General features: G+C 32.7%; 1 protein-coding gene across 3 annotated transcripts in view; it reads right to left on the bottom strand.

Moving 5' to 3' along the window:
• LOC124426329 (CCR4-NOT transcription complex subunit 6-like) overlaps positions 1–19,052 on the bottom strand; it is a 427,489-nt gene that overhangs the window by 386,335 nt on the left and 22,102 nt on the right. Inside the window, exons 1-3 of one of the 3 annotated variants that reach the window (XM_046967892.1) lie at positions 2,559–2,712; positions 1,278–1,593; positions 970–1,145 (exon numbers count right to left, since the gene is read on the bottom strand). In XM_046967892.1, the coding sequence (XP_046823848.1) occupies positions 970–1,145; positions 1,278–1,585 (484 nt within the window). In that variant the 5' untranslated portion in view covers positions 1,586–1,593; positions 2,559–2,712. Of the gene's footprint in view, positions 1–969; positions 1,146–1,277; positions 1,594–2,516; positions 2,713–19,052 lie in introns of those variants that run through there. The other 2 variants (XM_046967891.1, XM_046967893.1) reach the window with 2 other exon arrangements.

Here is a 19,052-nt window from a genome sequence, read left to right as displayed (position 1 = left end):
TAACGTCCGCCCACCTTGCCCGCGACTCTGGCACACCCACTTGACCTCGATGTTAAAAGAAATTAAATTATGTAGGCACTAATACGCTCTATGTGCTTCCAAAAGGTCTGGTATTCTTAGACCGCCGGAGGTACGATGAACGATTAATTTCATGGAGCACGCTAGAAACATGCCTTCTCTCTCTCTCTATATATATATATATATTTTTCGAATCCTTTTTCTATTTGTTTCTTTCCTTTTTTTTGCTTATTTATTTGTTACATCCCGGAAAATCTCTTTTCCCTTAATATATCCTAAATGTTCGTAAAGAAAATTTTGTTTTGTTTTGTTTTTTTTGTTTGAAATTATTTCATTAACGTAGAAATACGTATTACAAATACAAATAGTTGAAGAGAAGATTTAAGAATGATTTCTTTATAAACGAATGAATTCGAAAGATCGAAAATTTTTTTCCTCAACAATTTAGAAAAACAAAAAAAATTAAAAAATAATAAAAAAAAAATAACAAAGAAAGAAAAATAAAAGAGAGTATAAAATCTGTAGTGCCATCTAACAACGTATAAAGTAAGTTGAGAAGAGAATGATAAATCGTTCGTTACAGGAAATGACATTATCATATTATGGACGGTCGATAAAGTAGAAAACTAAATAAGATTTTCAAAAGAAATTAAACTCATTGATGATAGCAATGGATAAGTAAGCTAGTGACTTTATCCACATATCCATTTAGATATAGTTATGTATATTTAAATTGAAAATCTAATAGTAAACGTTACGTTAACTGTTACTGTAAACAATATGACGCAACTATAAATTATACGAGTATAAATCTGTCTGAAAATAAATCTTAATCATACATTTAAAAGTACAATTACGATTTCGTACGATTATTAAATGATATTATAAAATAATTAAACAATGTGTGAAAATCTTATTTATTTATTAATGAATCCTCATGTTAGTACTTACCTTGTAAATTGTCCAGCATATACGACAGCAGCTTGTGAGTTCCAGATGGTTCTCCGTACAATGCCATTACCTCCTTGCTGAGAGGATTACCTTGAAGTCCTAGCACTTGTAACTGGAATAATTTTCCTAACTCGTACGGTAACACGCGAAGATAGTTTTGGTTTAATAACAACTCCCTGAAATAAAAAGAAATATCGTAAATATGGAAAAACAAAAAGAAAAAAAAAAAAAAAGAAAAGAAGAAGAAAGAAAAGAAAAGAATAGGAAAAAAATCTAAAATATTATTTTAAACATTTAAAGATTCGTACCTGAGATAGATGAGGTCCCCCAGTTCCGCAGGTAAACTGCGTAATTTATTGCTACTCAGATCTAAAGCACGTAAATTCGTTAAACGGCATATCTCTGATGGTATTCTTTGTAAACTATTGCCATTTAAATACAATGCTGTCAGATGAGTTAGCTGCCATAAATTTGGACTCAAATTTCTTATACTGCCTGTTATCTCCAACTCCGGCCAATAAGATTTCTTCCCGGAGTTTGCATCCTCCGTGGACATGATAGTGTGCGTACGATGTGGATTAGAATTTTCATACTTGTCCTTGTGATTACGGGACATCTTAAATCCTTTAAAGAATAGAAAAAAAAAGTTCATGTTAATATACATTGTAATATGGTCATTAATAATATTATATAAATACTGAGATACGTATGTAAAACAATCAAAGTAATCTTTTTCTAAATTTATGCATAATCAGCGATTAGCAGCTGTGCTTTTGCAAACAATAAACTAATCTATATAATGACATAATAATCTATTGGTGCTGGTGATACTAAATATTTTAATTATGCATAGAATCTCTAGAAGTGTCATATTGTGAGGAAAAAAAAAAAGGAAAAAAAAAAAAAAAAAAAAAAGAAAGATAGCACTTAGTGTTCCCTCTTATCATTTGATTAAAAGAAAAATAACTAAGGTTATAATATGTTAATGGAGCTATCGCTGTGCACGGATAAAAATTAATATTTCCCACGAATAAATTATAGAAAGCTGCAATATGTTAGCTTCTATTTCACACGTTATGATAAAATGTGCTTTAATCGTGATTTTATTATCTTATTTGATCATAGACAAAGTTTATAAGTACAGTATAAGAAAGTTCGAATAAAGTTTTCGTTGGGTGTAAACTTCGTCAATTAGGTTAGAATAATGAATAAAAGTAATTTAAACGTTAAAATTGAAATATAGTAAACTTTCCCATACATTACTTAACATCGCCGTAATATTATCGCTAAACTCATAACCTATGTTGAAGAAGCAATGATATTTGAATAAAATTCGTTTAAGATGAAAAGATCTAAATGTTATTAACATTATTATCGATTAATGGCTAAACGTAGATTATGATAATATCCTCGTAAATATAAATTTGTAGAGAGTAACTGTCATATTTCAATGTGGAAATAATCCTTCCTTCCTACAAAGTTCATATGTTCCGGACGACAGATCCTTTGAGTTGAATTAACTTTCTCAGCAGCAAGACCATTCGTACCTGTCAATTTTAATGCGAAAACCGAAGGATACTGTTACGCACCTTCATCTACCTCTTAGCACACACGAAACACGCGAGGAGTTGATTCCGAGTGAAAATTATCGCGTAAACAAAACTACCTTGACAAACACAAATCCTCCATTTATCAACTGCACCGATCGTGAACTACAAACGTTTCTGATTGGCTACTCTATTGCCGAATCTTCCCGAAACAGACGAAATTACCGAACAAACTTACGAGATAACTTTGTCACTAGAGGGCTCGTACGCATAGGGAATTTCGCGCTTAACTAAACGTCGTCCCGTATCGTTGATATTAAATACTAACTAGAATTCTATGGATTCTTATTGGTCGAAACGAAATGATCTTTTATACGTAAACCATGAAGGCAACAAAAAAAAAAAAGAAAAAAACACATAAACGATTACATACGTACACGTATGAGAACAAATAATGACGATTTTATAATCAATTCAAATAACAAAATATTGTCAAAATCTATAATATTCGTATAAATAATACAAAAACTTTATCTGAATAGTCGCATTGAACGTTGATGCCATCTTGAAACGAATATAGGAAATATACTAGTTAAAAGCCTTATCCTCGAATTATTCTTACGTTTATCATTTATAATTATTTCTAAATTTATAAATATATTCTAAAAGTCGATCGATTATTTCCTCGGGAAGAAAATTTACATAATAATAGTAACATTATTATTTCTCATGAATGATATAATAAATATCGAAATAAATGAATTATCTCGAGCTTTGTTTATGAATTACATGACTGCAACGACGGTGTTTGCGTCTTCCGATAATTTTATTCGGCTACATGAAAAAATCTTTTTCATTATACGATCTCTCTCTTTTTTTTTTTTTTTTTTTTTTTTTATTCAATTCTAAAAGATACAATTCTAGTTAATACATAGGCACATATATATATATATATGTATCTATCGTTCTCACAGATATATCTATTCCACGTAAGGTAAAGTTTCCGCTTACACAGCAAAATAATGTTACATTCAAAACAAGACGCGTTTAGGAGCCATCGGACTGGCTATCGAGCCAATCTTGATTACTATGAAATAAATCGCGTAAAGAATATAAAATTGACGAATGCCCAAAGAAATTTTATCGATGAGAAGAAGGAGAAAAGAAAAATAGGAAAGAACTTTCTTACGTTTGTAAATTATTAAATAGCAACTTGTTTAAAATTCTTTGACGATAAAAAGGAAAAAAATGGAAAAAAGAAAAAGGGAAGAAAAACGAAGCTTTTTGATTTTCAGCTCGAATAAAATGTGATCTATGTAACGTAACCGACGTCTTATTCCTATGAGAATTCAAGCGTATTATTATATCACGGAAAATTAAGTATCAAAGGAAACCGAACTGAATCATGCTAGGAGCAGAACGTTCAACGGTGAATGCATTTCAGTTTCCATGCAGACGCCTCCGCGTCTAGACGGCTCCATGCTTGGCTATCCACGTTACCAAATATATATATATATATATACACACACACACACACAAACAACACACACATATATATATATGTATATATTTATATATATGAATACATCGAAACTCTCTCTAACTGAACGCGAAAATTTACAAATTAATATTTTTGATAATTTTTTACAATTTTTTACGATTTAATACAATAGATTAATATTTAAACAATAGTACTTTAATTTAAACATTAAAGTAAGACGATAACTCGCGAGAAACATAAAATAATTTTAATATGAAATTTCTATACTTAAACATTTTTAATCTCGGGCTAATTGGCCTAATATAATATAAATATATTCGGTCTTTTTAATTCATTTAACGATAATCGGATTCTCCTTTGTTCTTCGATGATTAAACATCGAAGATCTCGGAAGATATCTTTGCTGCAAATATCAATGTATATTTAAAGTGAATATATTTTTATATCACACATTGTGATAATAATGATATCAATAATTTTGCTTTTATTTTTCTGTTTTAGAATATGTAAGCGCGGGCGCGAAGTAATAATGTAATCGAATGATTCGTGTCGCTGCTAAAATTTAAAATATCACGAAATAGAAATAGTAATTGTTCGCAAAGTTTATTACTTTTTTAATAGTCACACAGATTGTATTTATAGAAGATAATAGAGTTTTGCGAATGTGACTTCAATGACTGTTCGTTAAAAGTAACTATCGGTCAGTAATGTAGTCAGTGTATTATTGAAAAGGATCTCGATCAACTTCGCTATGTTCAAGCAGCTACAGATCATCCAATTTTAATTTCGATCTAAATCACGGACGAGTATTTTAGAGCCATCGCAAAACTTCTTAAGTAGTAAATGAATTTTTAAAGTCCTTTCGAACGCTCAATCATGTCGAAGACAAAAGGTCCGAATCGGTACAAAATGATTGATTGTCATGTCATAAATTTTGCACATGTTCTTCTTTCTAAAGTTCAATTGAATTCATAGTATTATTTTAATAAAAACGAGTTCTATATTAAAGTCATAGATACGAAATGTATAAGATATGACAATTGTAGAGATCACTGAAACTACATTGAATAAAGGTGCCAATAGAGTTGAAGGAAGTACACTTGGGATGTGTGCCAAGTTCTCCCTTTGCCACGCAAAAAAAAAAAAGAATATTTGTTTAGATTAGGGTCGAAAATTTCTCATTTTCTTTTTCTATTTTCAATTTTTATTAAATTAAATTTAAAGTTTTATTTTCCATAAATAATTTATATATATATATCATATTTAAATATATATTCTCCGTTTGTACAGCATTATAGGAAGACAAAAGATAAAAAACTTTTCATATTTGATATAATTAATTCAATATAGATAAAAGAAACGATGATTTAAAAATTTATAAATAGAAGAAATAGATCTTGCAATACTTTCAAAATAAAATTGACCGTGTAAAATAAAATAGGTTTAAATTCGAAATGGAATCATTAATAAATAACATTATATAATTAACATTGAAAAAATATAATATTCCTAGCAACATTACGAAGAACGTAAGACACGATCAATATGAAATAAATTTTATTTTATTTTTCAACGAATATAAATCGCAAATTCAAGAAAGAATAATTAATAAATAAGATCATTTCATTAATATTTAATTGGAAACTAAATTCTTGCTAAGTTCATTCGTGTCATCACGGAAACGAGAATTTTAGAGTAGAGTCATTTTTAAGGATCTTCAGATGCAGCAATTTCCGTGGTGAGATCTGGATCGATATTACTTGCGATATATCAAAATCTAAATAAAGATTATATATTGCAAGTACTATCGAACGAATGGCTGAATATATTTCAATGTTTTCTTAAATATTTACTTTTTAATTACTTAATTATTTAACATGCACATAAAAACTTAGATTAGATAGGATTATGAAATGATTTCTTTCTTCTCTCTGAGTATCTTACTGAAAAATTCTAATCACTATACAATTCTTTCAATTTTACTTTAATACCTTCGAAATACGTCGATTTAAATTTTTTTATAAGGTATATGAGATATAATCTTCCTTCAAGTATTAATAAGCACATCGACACAATAGGTGCATAATGAGAACAATATTTTCCACTATAGCACTTGTAATTCATATGTTATTAATATTTTACGTTTAAGTTATATTACGTTAGAAATGATATATCGTCGCCTGTAGGTATATTACAATTTAGACGCCGTGTAAACCGTGCAAACAACATTCAGGCGTCGATGTAGTATTTTTAAGTAATGAAAACAATTTATACGAGTTACGATTAGTTTATATCGGAAAATTTGCTATATAAAAAAATACAAAAAAGAAAAAAAAAAAAAAGAAAAATAAGAAGTAATAGTTTGTTTTTTTTTTTTTTTTTTTTTTTTTTTTTATCCACTATGTATTTCCGGAAATGTAGAGTTTCGATGGCTTCGGCAACAAGGCGAAGATACTACTAAAAGTGACGTAACCGCAAACGTTCATCAATCGTAATGGCTATTCCCTCGACCACAAAACTAAATGGAACTCGTTTCACGATGATTTTATCATTATAGCGCTTCGATTCATTCCTATCTTAAATCCAACTTTCATAAATTTTCTCTTGATTCCCTTTTCTTGTTTCTTGGACGTATAAACATAAAAAAAAAAAAAAATTAATAAATATATTGTATATATATATATATATATATATATATATATATATATATATATATATAATATATGTATATATTCAATATTATTGCACTTCGAAAATAAACATGAATATTGAACGATATCAAAAAGTGAAAAGATATTTCATATATTTCTGAAATCCAAAATCCGTGATAGTATACCCGAGAGAACTTCTCTAAGATATATTTGCTTATCCCTCGTATATGACGGATTAGATCCATACTCGTATGGGACAGAACTCGTAATCTTGCTGGGAAAAGAGCAACGTGACAAATAGGGAAGGATGCGCCCTTAAATCGATAACCGTCGCTGACAAACTTTAGGGGAGATTGCGCTCTTTGGTTCATACTCTCTTCCTCTAACGAAAATATATTTCATCTTTGAAAAGGCGCAACCCTTTTTTCTTTTTTCTTTCCTTTCTTTCTTTCTTTCTTTCTTTCTTAAGAAGAAAGGAATAATTACTTAAAAATTTCAAAAAAATTTACAACCTTTCGTGAGCCGATTATAATCGCATAAGATTTCAATTAATCGACGATACTATAAAAAAAAAAAAAAAATGTAAAACGTAAAAGAAACAAAATGATTAACTAATTCCTGGGAGACGTAGCGCGAATATTATTCTTAAAAAATACGAAAGGACATTGGTCCTTAAAATTTAATGCGAAGCACGATTCTCTCATCTTCTTCGTTTACGTCCTACACGTCTAGTCGCAAATTCTTTACCGAGCGTACATCTCCCCGTTGCGAATTGCCTCATACTCTCGAGATTTATGCCACGAATTTATTGTAGAACGTGTCTGACAGGCGTGTCTACGTTAGAAACGAATTCGTGAAAAGACGAAATTCTATTTTCTTTCCATTCTACAGTTATGATCTTTCATGATCGATGAGATATCTATACATATTCAAAAAAAAAAAAAAAGAAAAAAAAAAGAAAAAAGAAAAAAAATACAATATAATAAATAAAATAGAACCTTCAACATTTGTCAAATCATGAATTGCAAAGAATACGTGGTTAATAAAAGCTGAGAGAAAATAAAATAAAAAAATATGTATATACATATATATGTATATAAATAAATAATAAAGTAAAATATATAAGGAAGAAGTTTGATGAGAAAAGAAAAAGAAAACAAAAAAAGATTAAATTAAAGTAATGGCTCGTTACCGTTCACATTAGTCCGATTATTTCGTTCGAGATCTTTATCACTCGGCCATGTGGTCGACCTTTGACATCGATTATCGATACGATGATTACAGTACGCTTAAGTTAACGGCCGTCGAAGCAATTTTCCTCGATCCCCTCTTCTCTCTCACTCACTCATTCACTCACTCACTCACTCATTTACTCACTCACTCACTCATTTATTCTCTCTCTCTCTCTCTCTCTCTCTCTCTCTCTCTCTCTTTCTCTTGCTCTTTGTTTTTATTTTCTAACGATCGTGAACGAAGGCGTGGACTAATGGGGATAATAATTCGATAACGCTTGAAAAGCGAATTTCCAGAATTAAACTCAAGATACCCCTTCAATTCTCTTCCGGAAAATTTTCATCAGCTATTCTCTCGCAAATTTTTAATTTCGAAATATACGATCGAATATCAAATTATCCTTGTTATGATCTATACGATCGATATGTGCCTTTCGCAAGTATTTTCTTAGATTTACTTCAAATACCTCAAAAAAAAAAAAAAAAAAAAAAAGAATTGTCAGTTTCAGACCTATCAAAATTCAAGAATAAAATTATTTCTTTTTATCGTCGTATTAAAGCTCATATGACGTTTAAATGAAGAAATGTATTTTTCTTAATAATTATATAAACTCGATTATTACAAATTATTGTTATTTAATTATTAATATCCATAGACGATGTTACAGGACTACTGGTGTATCTTGAATGAATGTTAAATAATCGAAACAATTGTTTATCTTAATTTGTGAGTGTGCAATAAGAGAACTGTGATGTTTATTGCTTGAAATTTAACGGTAGATCGATTCGATTAGATTGAAATCAAACGATAAACGATACATCTCCTCGTTTAAATCTATTTAATTAAAATGAGATCTAATTCATCGAAATCGATCAAGTATTATGCCTAACTGTATGTACGTTATTGACGTAAATCATTATAGAATCAAGAATGATGAATTACCTTAATGTTACATTCTTTTTTCTCCTTTTTTTTTTTTTTTTTTTTAAGCGGCTACTCTAATTCCTATAAGTACTTCGATATTTCTACAAATTAACAAATGATATTAATACCGACACAAGTCTTTCAAAGTCATTAAAACTCTATTCTATCGCAAGAATATTACGACTTTTAAATATTATAAAAGAAAGGAAAGAAACGGTACAGTAAATGTAAATTTGTCGCGCGCTGTTAGGCAGAACGATGCGAATCTAATGGAGCGTGCAATAAAAATGAGCCTTTATTTATCGTCGGACTACGTAACCGCGAATTGTATTTTTCTAAATCGTTGAGCCTCGAGAAGAGTGCAGAAACGGAAAATAAATATAAAATAAATAAGCAGTAATAACTGTTACGGACAAACGTTAGATCAATGAAAATTGAATTATTCCGATAAGAAAAAGGAAAGGAAAAAGAAAAAAAAAGAAAAAAAGGAAAAAAAAGAAAACAAAAAAGAGATCTATGGTAGCAAGATCGAACAATGAATTCGTTCGTATAATTTCGATCGATGTATCGAAGTATTTGCACGAGATATCGATGTATCGAAATTTTGTATTAAACGAAGAAGAAAAAGGAAAAGAAGAGGAAGAGGAAGAGGAGTAGGAGAAGAAGAAGGAAGAGGAAGAAAAAGAAGAAGAGAAGGAAGAAGAGGAAGAAAAGTGTAAGGATAGGTGTTGGTGACTTTCGCACGTTATCGGGAGCTTATTACTCTCGTTAGAAGCATGCGCGTGGAATCAAGGCCGTGGGATCGGGCCAATTCATCCGTATGTTCCGACCTTGCGGCACTCTCGAGCCTAGTAACCGCGATGAGAGAGGAGCATGTATCTCCATGGCATGCATTCACCGACATCAAGAAGAAAGATGGTAAGAAGAAGCGGAAGAACCGGCTCTCTCTCTCTCTCTCTCTCTATCTCTATCTCTTTCTCTCTCTATTTCTTTTCTATCTCTACCTGCTTCGGATTAACCTACGAATACGGTATATATATATATATATATATATATATATATACACATATACCGATATATATATATTCGAAAATAAATTCGAGAATATCGGCGTTTAAGCGTCTTGCGTCTCCGTGACCTTTCTTGCTCTTCTTATCCGCAATCATCAAGAAGAAGAAAGAATGAAAGAATGAGAGAGGGAGAGAGAGAGAGAAAGAGAGAAAGAGAGTACGACGATTTACTCGTGTGCCAAAGCGGAGCACCCACGAACTAGTACGACTCTACTTTCATCGTGATGCGCCATATTCGATCCGTCCCACTCTCGGTTCTCTTCTTGGACTTGTGAAAAGAACGAGATGTACTCTTCTCAGAAGTCCTCTCGAGGTCAAAGGTCCTTCCTTCCTTACTCACTTATTAACTTACTTCCTTTCCTTAGAGGTCCGTCCAAAGACACGATATACTTAACATAAATAGTATTAAACCGTTCTCAAACTTATCTTTCTCTCTCTCTCTCTCTCTCTCTTTCTCTTTCTTTTCTTTTTCTTGTTATCCACCATGCTATCTCCCCTTTCTTCCTTTTCCTCCACGATCGAATTCTTTTTCAAATAGAAAGGTTAAGGTCATACCATAAGAGACGAAAAACGTTCCCTCGAACTTCATCGTTCAAGTAGTAGATCCAGATTCAGTTCATTAAAAACATATGTGTGTGTGTGTGTGTGTGTTTGTTTGTTTGTTTATTTTTTTTTGTTTGTGTGTGTGTATGTGTGTGCGCTCGTTCGAGAAATCCCGTTCGTTCGTTTTTTACCTTCGTCATAATCCGTCCTGACCTAATCCAATCTTTGAACCCTCCGCCGTCTTTCTTTTTTTCTGTCCTTTTTCTCTCCTAACTTCCCGACCTCATCTCACCCCCACCCCTCTCTCTCTCTCTCTCTCTCTCTCTCTCTCTCTCTATGCATCGAGGTCAGTCCATTCCTTCTTTCTGCACTTATTACGGTATTTCTATCGTTTATATGAGAGTCGGTAGTTTCTTAATCGTTCAGAAACGTCACTCAATTAAATAAAATAGAGAAGCAAATTCTTTTTCTCTCTTTCACTCGCTCCCCCCCCCCTCCACTCTCTCTCTTTCTCTCTCTCTCTCTATTTATCTATCTATCTATCTATCTATCTCTCGAACGAGCGAGAGATAATGCGCGCTCGCTCGCTCGTTCATTTTTCTATTTCCTTTTTTTTTTTCTAATTCCAAGATACGAATTCTTCGCGATTGTAAAATGACTGATCGACGGTCATCGTCTTGTACGAATGTCCTATAAGAGATCACGTTCGAATATGGTCTCTCCATTTCTCTCTCTCTCTCTCTCTCTCTCTCTCTCTCTCTCTCTCTTTCTTTTTCTCTCTCTCTTTCTTTCTTTCTTTCTCTTTATGTCATTCGAAAGTTACAAGTCTAAGCGGTAATTGGCTACCTCGGGGACAAGGAGAGCAACTTTTTTATCATCGTCATCATCATCATCATCATCATCATCATCTTCTTCTTCTTCTTCTTTTTCTTTTACTTTTTTATTTTCTTTTTCTATGAATTTCTGTTGCTAAGTAACCATAGAGGTGGTGAGGGGTGAAGATAGGAATAGTATGAATCCTTGATGACACCTGTCTCAATTACCGGAACGAGTATAGGTACTTTCCAATCCATTACTCTGGCAACCGGTAGGTTCGATAGTAATATCTAATTCCCTCTCCCCCGTATTTGGAATGATTTCAGAAGCAGATTTCATCATTTAAAGAACGAGTTTGTCTTATATCGATCGAGAGATCACTTAAGATACATATATATATATGTGTGTGTGTGTGTATGTATGTATACATATATTCGATATATTCGATCGTAGGAAATCGTAGAAAGAGAAAAAGAAAAGAGAAAAAAGAAACGAAGAAATGAGAAAGAAAGAAAAGAAAATGGAAACGGGCGGGGTGACAGGGGGAGGGGGGCCGGTGGTCGGGGGGACTTGGGGGAAACGGTAAAAATCAATGAGCGAAGATTCGAGTTAGTTCATAGAAAATTTGTGAATAATATTTCAAATTCGTTCCGCTCCGTATGAAGCCTTCCGTATGATTACCATAAACTCTTCAAGAACGACGTTCACCGGTGGGTGTGAGCAAACATGAAAGGAGAAAGCTTGCGATGATATGACTCTGTAAATGAAACGATCGCCTTAGGTATCTCTTTGTCGGCACGTTTAGATCGTCTAAATAAATAATAATCTAGAAGTAAATTTTCAATTCTCTTTCTTTTTCTCACTCACTCATTCTCTTTCTCTTTATCCATCTATGTATAAGTTTATCTATCTATCTATTTAATTGATAATAAAAAGAGAAAGAAAAAAAAAAATGAGAAAGAATAGAAAGAGATCGTTTAATCTAAACGATTACATTCCAACGAAACGAGAATGTGACGGGACCGTTCATTATAATTATTTGAAAGGGATAAAAATTAATAATCTACAAATATCACGTTTACAAAATCTATAGCGAGTAACATTCTACGAATATTATGACGCCTACTCTTTTAACTCGAACGACAGAATAATTTCGAATGTATTCAATGTATTTCGTAGGAGAGGAGAAGATGAAACGTGACGATGAAACGCGCGTATGAGAGCAAAGAGAAAAAGGGAGAAAGAGAGAGAAAAGAGAGATAGATAGATAGAGTAAGAGAGAGAGAGAGAGAGAGAGAGAGAGAGAGAGAGAGAGAGAGAGAGAGAGACACTAAGATAAAAATGAAAAGAGAAAGAATGGGTGGAATCGAAAAGGAGGAGGAGTAGGTGAAAGAGGAGGAGGAGGAGGAGGAGGAGGAGGAGGAGGAAGAGGAGGAGAAGTGAGAGAGTAAGAGGGAAGAACTAAAATGCTAATCCTGATGTGAGTGTGAAACGAGACGCTTGCGAGAGTCTCCTGGAGGCGCTATAAGCCAAGTTGAGTCTCGCCGAGTCAAAAGGTTAAAACGCTACGAGGATACTCACAATGGATCGAAGAAGAAGAATCGAAGATCGAAGGAACCCTCGAGAGCTAGTCCCGACAAGTATTCCTAAGGCTTCTTTGACTCTCGCCAAGTTATTGCTCTTACTTACAGAGAGAGAGAGAGAGAGAGAGAGAGAGAGAGAGAGAGAGAGAGAGAGAGAGAGAGAGATGGACAGATAGTTATTTAACGTTTGCAACTCAACGAAAACTTTCAGTTAAGAATTTATGCATTATTACGATATAGTCGATGCTTATGTCGATAGTTATTCTCTGTGATGTACCTATAATACAATCTAGGTAGGTACAATAACGTGACCACGATCGAAAAAAAAAATACGTTTTCAAATATAAGTGAAAGATAGAGAAAGACGGAGGGAGAGAGAGAGAGAGAGAGAGAGAGAGAGAGAGAGAGAGAGAGAGAGAGAAGGAACGATGTACTGTCGTTGGGTATCTAACTCCGTCGCAGATGTTTTCAACTATAATGGCCAATTTAAATGTTCAAGATAAGTCAGACAACGCATTTTTTAATGGTGCTTTCTGTTTAGAAGAAGTAGGACAAAGGCCGCCGGCATTGCATGTCGATTAGTTTTTACGACTGTTTCCACTTTATCGAATGCTCTTCCTAGATTCATTTTAAAGCTCTTGGATAGGTATTGAGTTTTGCCTGCGGGTTATACACGTGCCAAGTTTTTTTTTTTTTTTTCCATCTTTTTCCTTTCTTTTTCTCTTCTTCTTTTTTTTTTCCTTTTTTTTCTTTTTCCCTTTTATTACTTTTTCTTTTCCCCCCGAAACATTCAATCGAACAATGATCCCCTGTGGTAACTGTGAAAATAAATAAATAAATAAATAAATAAATAAATAGATGGATAAATTAATAATGATCGAATAGTAAAATGAATTCTTTTCTCATTAATGAATTATTCCTTTATTCGCGACGATCATTATAACGTTTTTCTTTTTTTTTTTTTTTTTTTTTTTTTTTTGATGAAATTTCGTAAATAAAAAAAAAAGAGAAAGTAAGAAGGACCTAGTCGTTCTAAAAAATACAGTTATTTCTCTGCTTTACACACACACACACACACAGAGAGAGAGAGAGAGAGAGAGAGATAGAGAGAGTGTGTGTGCGTGTGTGTGAGAGAGAGAGAAAGAAAAAAAATTACATAACGCGTTGAAGTTTTAGTCACTTTGATGCCACCTACATTATGCAACTAGTAAATAGTGAAATAATTAATTGCTTCGTGCGTGCTAAAGGTAATCTCGATGAAAAAAAAAAAAAAAAAAAAAGAAAAAAAAAGTAGGAAATGAAAAGAAGTTAAAAAAAAAAAAAAGAAATCACACGCGTTATCTTAGAACGACGATGCTCAACCAAATTATTTCAAATAAGCGCGTATATACCATTCTAAATATAATAATAAATTAGAAGATTAAGTAAACAAGCTAAGTACGCAAATATACGATCTTATTTTTCTAACTATAGACAAATAATATAACTATCTTTGTAACTATATAATCATATAACTATATAATAATATAATAATATAACTATCTTTATAACTATGCATAAGTAATAACTATAAATTGTACTATTCAATTACTTACATATCGTACATTATCGTATTTTCGACAAATGCAAAAACTATACGAAATTTCGAATGATTTTCAAAATGAAGAGAAAATCCTTTCTCTATCTAATCCTTAGTCTCAGAATTGAAAGATCTCGATCGTAGTAACTCGTACACGATTATCAAGAAAGTATCGTTTCCGGAATCGATCGAAACTCCTGTTATAATCACCGGCCATTAGTAAGTACGCAAGAGGAACGAATTGGCTGCTAGGTATTTACCGTTTTCACGGCGATCTATCGATTATTTCCTCCCCCTTTAAAGAACCTAGAGTGAGAGAGAGAGAGAGAGAGAGAGAGAAAAAGAGAGAGAGAGACAGAGAGAGACAGAGAAAGAGACAGAGAGAAAGAGAAAGATCCATATCGATCCTCGTGAGAGTTCATCGTTCGCTTCCGTGGTAAAAGAAAGGACGGATCTCTTCTTCTTCTTTTTCTTATTCTTCGTTGTCTTCGTCGTCATCGTCGTCGTCGTCGTCGTCGTCGACGACGTTCATCGAGGAGATGCACGACGATAACCCTACTCACCAATAATTTTCGTCGTCATCGTTGTCCTCTCGAGTCGAACGATTAGCTCGAACGATTCGTAACGAGCACTAAAGGTTCAAGTTAACTTTTCTATTTCTATCTTTCTCTCTCTCTCTCTCTTTCCCTCAGTCTCACTCTATCTATCTTTTATATACACACACTCTCTATCTCTCTTTCTCTCTCTCTCTCTCTCTCTCTCTCTCTCTCTCTCTCTATCTCTCTCTTTCTCTTTGAAAGTAGTATCGTTTATCCGAGAGACAGAAAATGGCTCGTCATCGTTCTCTTTTCTCCTCTGTTTAATACAACCGCACGCGTCCCCCCTCACTCTCGCCACCACCCCCTCCGCATCTACCAGATTGTGGAGTTAACGAACATGTCGATTGAACTTTAACCTAAGTGGTGATCTCTTTGCCAGCTCGATTCTAAAATGCATTAAACACGTTCACCGTAAAGAATTTCGAGATCGAACGTTTCGCAACTAAGAATGAATAAGAATTTCATCGATCGTTCCACCGTTCATCTTAAATGTTAAAGATCGTAGAACGCGATTTATTTATTTAGTTCTTTTCTTTTCTTTTCTTTTCTTTTTTTTTCTTTTTTTTTTTTGGGCTTGTTTTGTTTTTCGATATACCACGTTAAATATCATGATCGGACGATATTGAAACTGATAAATATAACGAATCAAATAGTATTTTATTTTTATACTTGTGCATATTTTTATATTCTTATGATCTTTAATATATGTATATATATTATAGTATCTATTTATATTTTTCTCTTCCTTTTATTTTTTTTTTTTTTTTATTATTTTTTCTTTTTCATTATTTTTTTTTCACAATTTTTTTTTCTTTTCTTTTTTTTTTTTGTTTTTTCTTTTTTTTTCTTCATCCTCAAACGATCTCATATATATATATATATATATATAGACGTAATGATTTCTTTCTTATAAAATTATGAAGGCACCGATAAGGGAGCAAAAATAAAGGATAAGGAAGAAGAAGCGAGATCTTTTAAAGTCGAACAGAGAAAGAGAGTAACGGACTGGTTGTGTCTAGACTTCTCTCCGAGAGAGAAACTTAACTTGTTAGCGTAAGACGACCTTCTTGGAAGCAATTACCAGTATCGATGAAATAAATCGAAGGTGCCGCGCGAACCCGTCTCAGGGAAACTCGGCTTCCTTGCTCGATCTTTAACGATATCTCGCGAAAGCGTACTACGCGTAAGGAAGAGTAAGAGAGAAATACATACAAAGAGAGAGAGAGAGAGAGCGAGCGAGAGAGAGAGAGAGAGAGAGAGAGAGTGAGTGAGTGAGTGAGTGAGAGAGACGAGTATCTTGCGAAAATCGTGAAGATCGTGAAGAAAGGCGCACGTGTCACGGTGGTTATATGTAGATTAATTCCGTTCTAGAGAGAGAGAGAGAGAGAGAGAGAGAGGAGAGAGAAGGCGATTAAATGACCTCAAACATTACCTGATGACTCTTCGATAGGCCTAAACCACGATCGAATAGCCAAACGATCGATCCAATAACTCTAATGCGTCGAAAAATCCTCAAAAGGATCTTCTTTCCTCTAAATAATAATTCTTCGACTATTCGCTAAATATATTATTACGGAATGTCATCGACCGATACCTTATGTAAATATTTAAGTGACCTTTGAATATCTTTACAATGAATATATTGAAATTCCTTTTTTTTTCTCTTTCCTTTTTTTTTCTTTTTTTTTTTTTTTTTCTTTTGTATCCTTTTTTCTTTTCCTACGGTTATATATCAATTTATAATAATTCATTATAGTTTCCATTACTAGAGTTGAAATCTTTTGTGAATTATAATATCGATAAAGGAAAAAAAAAAAAGACTCTCGACGATATTATAATATTATAAGTTAAGTGTTTATTTGCCTATTCATTTTAAGATACCGCTTATAAAGCCATCCGTTATATCTATACATTTTTAAATGACCTTTTAAATATGACCGTAATTAATATGTTCAATATTGTTTTCTTTTCTTTTTTCTTATTTTTTTTTTTTTTCTTTCTCTTCTTTCTTTCTTCCCTTCTTTCCATAGGTACGTCAATCTACGAAATAATTAATTGTAGTTTCTGTTCGTGCGTTGATATCTTCATTATTTAATACGAGAGAAAGAGAGAGAAAGAGAGAGAGAGAGAGAGAGAGAGAGAGAGAAAAGAAAAAGAATAGAAAGAAAAGAAAAGGAAAGAAGACTCACACGAAATAATCGTATAATAATATGTATTAATCTTTAAGATGGTGAGATTACACACTCGTCGGACATTATCCATGTAATTCCTCTTTCATATTCGTTTGAAGCCGTCGGTTGCCCCTGTTTTACGTTGAAAATAAAGAGCCTTGCCTTTGCATTCTTGTAACTTTACCAGGGTATTGTAACTTAAGAAGCTTAAGCTTAGCTATGCACTTTACACCGTCCCAGGAGTAGCGCGATTCATAACACGTTATACCCTTGAGAGACGACGCACAAGCATGGCTTGCACAACTCTTCGGACTCGATAAAAAACACCTTCTTGCCCACTCGACTTGCTCACTCGGCTTTTCTTCTGCCGCTCTTGCGTGATACCATTGTAGGTAGTATTATTATACCGTGTACGTGTATATGTATATCTTCTTGCTTCGCGTCAACAATTTATCTCCGTTTATTCGTGTCAAACGAACAGAGAAACCATTTTAGATTCATTTATTCTTTTTTTCCCTTTTAGATCTATATATATATATATATATATATATATATATATATATATATATATATACTATCTATTATATTTATTGATAAATACTTGTGTATGCTGTGTGTATATATGTATATATATGTATATATCTTATGATTTTTCGACTATAAATAAGAAAAAGAAAAGAAATAAGGAACAAGTAAACAAAGAGTAATTAAAAATATCGAAAAGAAAAAAAATGTGAAATACTATTACAAGGAAGAGGAACTCATAAGGTACAAATGTTGCCGGAAGATATCGACGAAGATATCCAAAATACGATAACACGAGAAAGAGTCCTAGCGGTCTCTCTACTTTTCTTCGACGATCGTTCGAAGATTAATTAACTCCTAATTATCGAAGGTGCGGAGAGTGGTTTATTAGTACCGGCTAGCAAACTCCTTAGGCCATTAGCACTTACAGAGTCAGAGAGAGAGAGAGAGAGAGAGAGAGAAAGAGAGAGAGAAAAAGGACAGAAAGAAAGAGAGAGAGAGATACAGGATATCGCAATTTAGCACTTGTTCTATAGTCTCGGGTCGAAGTGCAAGAGAAGACGAGCTAGGCCATCGATTCTCTAAGACGATAATTAGTTTATTGCCAGGAACCACGAATTATGGTGTCTCTTTTGCCTTTCTCAAAGAAAATCGTTTAAGCCTTTCGCCAGAAGTAAATAATCACGCTTTGTATTTAATCTTAAATCTAAAACAAAACCTTCATAAATATATATATATATATATATATATATATATATATATATATATATATAATTCCTAATCTTCTCAATTAATTATTAATCGCAATTCATTGTTCTACGTGGAAAATGGAAATATATTGCACATAAAACAATTCTATCTTCTCTTCTTTAATAATTATTAATTACAATTCATTCTTCTATATGAAAAATAGAAAAAAAAAATATATATATATATATACATACATAAAATACTTTTACTTGGCTATTACGTTTTACGATACAAACTTGAAGGAAATGTTAACGCTCGATGATGTCGGAGGTCGTATTATAAATCAATGGAGATCTACGTTTAGCGTGAAATCTTTCTCTCTTTCTCTCTCTCTCTCTCTTAATAATTCCTTCTAGATATCCCGTTGATATCTATGTATGTAAGCTACGTAACATAAATCGAACGTCGGTCTCGCATAATAAAGCAGAATGTTGTTGTCAATTCACGAACTCACTCCTTCGTTTTACGTAATACATCTTTCGTGTCTATCGATCATCATCCGTCAAGAGGGGAGGATGGCAGAGTATATAGATAGGGGAAGAACGGAAGGAGAAGGGGCAATTTGAAAGAGAAGAAAGAAAAGGAAAAAAA

Source organism: Vespa crabro, chromosome 8 (assembly GCF_910589235.1).
Source record: "Vespa crabro chromosome 8, iyVesCrab1.2, whole genome shotgun sequence".
Classification (NCBI taxonomy): domain Eukaryota; kingdom Metazoa; phylum Arthropoda; class Insecta; order Hymenoptera; family Vespidae; genus Vespa; species Vespa crabro.
The sequence above is the reverse complement of the archived record's forward strand: the minus strand, read 5'-3'. Positions and strand labels throughout refer to the sequence as shown.